We start from the raw sequence: 2,277 nt of genomic DNA on the forward strand, positions 1-2,277 counted from the left end.
GACAGGGTCTCACTATGTAGTTGAGACTGACCTGGATCTCACTATGTAGTTCAGGCTGGTCTCAAACTCACACTGATCCTTCTGCCTCAGCCTCCCGAGTGCTGGGATTACAGGCATGCGCCACCACGCCCAGCAAGCCTTGGCTATTTTGACAAATGTCTTCTATTACCTTTTATTCCTAAATCCTACAGTTCAAATCCCAATACACACTCACTTTTCCCATCTTGTCCCTAATTTCTGATGGAGACAATGACTAAAGTTATCTTCTTATCATTGTACTGGCCTTTCCCAACTCCAGGCATACTAGCTTCTAAAACAGCAGAGGAAATACTGAAAGGTTTACTTATTAGGAAAAAGTAGAAAGAAGCTTATAGATGTAGCAGTTATAACCTAACCCTTTTGTTTCACTTAGCCACATTCTTATTCTTCTGAGATCTGACTTTTCAAGGTTACAGATTTATATTCCTGTTTATCTTCATTCCCCTAACTTCACAGGCTCTATAAACGGCCTAACCCAACCCTACTCACCCTTTTCCTCTGGGCTGGATGCCTGGTTAGTTGCTGGGGATGTTTTGGTGTTAAGCTGGGGGGAGAAATCAGAACATTAGATATTCACTAGACATTAGATATCAAGGTGCCATCCCCGAGACACTCATGCTGTCCTATAAGTAAGTACATTCTCTTAGTCATTTGTAGAAGTAAGTCTTGAGATCTGGAAGAGAAGAAAAATCACACTCAAAAAAATAATCATTCAACCTGTATTTACTGGTGCTAGGCAAATCAGAAAGGACAAAACAAAGAAACCTGGGCTTTGTGGAGCTTATTCTAGTGTATTCTCAGACAAATAAGTAAATAACACGACGACAGTGGTAGGTGGTGATATCTACTACAGAGAAAAGGCAGAGAAGGGAGGCAGCGAGGGTAGGGGTAAAAAGGGAGGAATCGAGTTTTATACAGAGTTATCGGGAAGAGCCAATCCCAAAGGAAGTATTTGAGCAAAGAACTGAAAGGGACGAAGAAGCAAAGGCTGTGACAAGTGCTTTCTAGGCCACAGGTGAACATCTGATTAGCTTGTTTGAGGAACACCACGCAACAGGTATAGCTGGAGTAGAGAGAAGGAGGAAAGATGCATTCAGGGGAAAACAGAGCTAACTAGGGGTGGGGCAGATTTTCTATGCACAAAAAAAGGGCACAGAAAAAGTAAAAGTTTCACTCAAGGCCGGGCCTAGAGGTGCATGCCTGTCATCCCAGCACTCGGGAGGCTGAGGCAGGAGGATCGCTGTGAGTTGGAGACCAGCCTATACTACATAGTGAGTTCCAGGTCAGTCTCAACTACATAGTGAGACCCTGTCTCAAAAAACAAACAAACAAACAAAAAACAAAAACAAATTCATTTAGTGAGTATGTCAGAGCCCAATATATACTGTTCTAGGGACTGAGCATAGAGCAGTAAGAAAAAAAAGTCCTTAAACAAACATGCAAGTTGATGACGTGCCATAAAAGAAAATAAAACCAAGCAGTCCTGGAAAATATTTCTGAAGATTAACATTTGAGCATAGGGCTTTCATGACCTAAAGAGTGAGACATGTAAATGTCTTGAGTGAAGAAACTTATGGGCGGATAAAGTAAGAAGCAAGTCCCAGACGCAGATGTGTGCCTAGTTACGTCTATGGAACAGTAAGAAACCACTGTGACTAGAGTTAAGTGAGGGAAAGATTATAAAAAATGAGACTGGGAAGGTAACCAGAATGTACGTCCTTGAACCTGGGCAAAGAGTGGATTTTTGTCTAACTTGACTGAAAGTCATTGGAGGTTTGAGGGCAGAGGAAAACAGGCTCAGACATGTTTTTCAAGGATTTCTGTGACTATAGCGGGACAAGAAGAAACCAGGGGAAACCATTAGGATCATCTCTCAGTGATATCAACGAAGGCGGTAGTGATAGGAAATACTCAGACTTCAGAGAGGTTTCACGAAGCTGGATCCACGGGCACATTTGTTGTTACCCAGGGCCATAGGAAAGCATAGCGGAGGAACTGGACAGCAGCTGGGAGAGAATGTGGGCTCATGAGATTAAGATGGGAGATTCAGTGTATTTGAATGATGATAGAAATGATTTAGTAAAGAAGTAAAAATTGATCATGGAACAGAGAGACAATAACTACCCAAGGGGAGCCTTGGAGAGGTAAAGAGGAAACGGACCTCGTGTGTAGGCAGAGGGGTTAGCCTTAGACAGAAACAGGGAAAGGTCATCTACATTATAGAAATGAAAGTACAGA

The 2,277-nt window shown here is 42.4% G+C and overlaps 1 protein-coding gene across 1 annotated transcript in view; it reads right to left on the reverse strand.

The window, feature by feature from the left end:
• Positions 1-601, reverse strand: part of Pcp4l1 (Purkinje cell protein 4 like 1) — a gene marked incomplete at its 5' end in the record, with an annotated part of 2,027 nt that extends 1,426 nt beyond the window's left edge. The window contains one exon of the mRNA XM_033765967.1: positions 529-601. Within this exon, the coding sequence (XP_033621858.1) occupies positions 529-601 (73 nt within the window). The remainder of the gene's footprint in view (positions 1-528) is intronic.
• Positions 602-2,277: the final 1,676 nt, after the last annotated feature.

Source organism: Fukomys damarensis, unplaced genomic scaffold, assembly GCF_012274545.1.
Source record: "Fukomys damarensis isolate Sample0158 unplaced genomic scaffold, DMR_v1.0_HiC HiC_scaffold_19, whole genome shotgun sequence".
Classification (NCBI taxonomy): domain Eukaryota; kingdom Metazoa; phylum Chordata; class Mammalia; order Rodentia; family Bathyergidae; genus Fukomys; species Fukomys damarensis.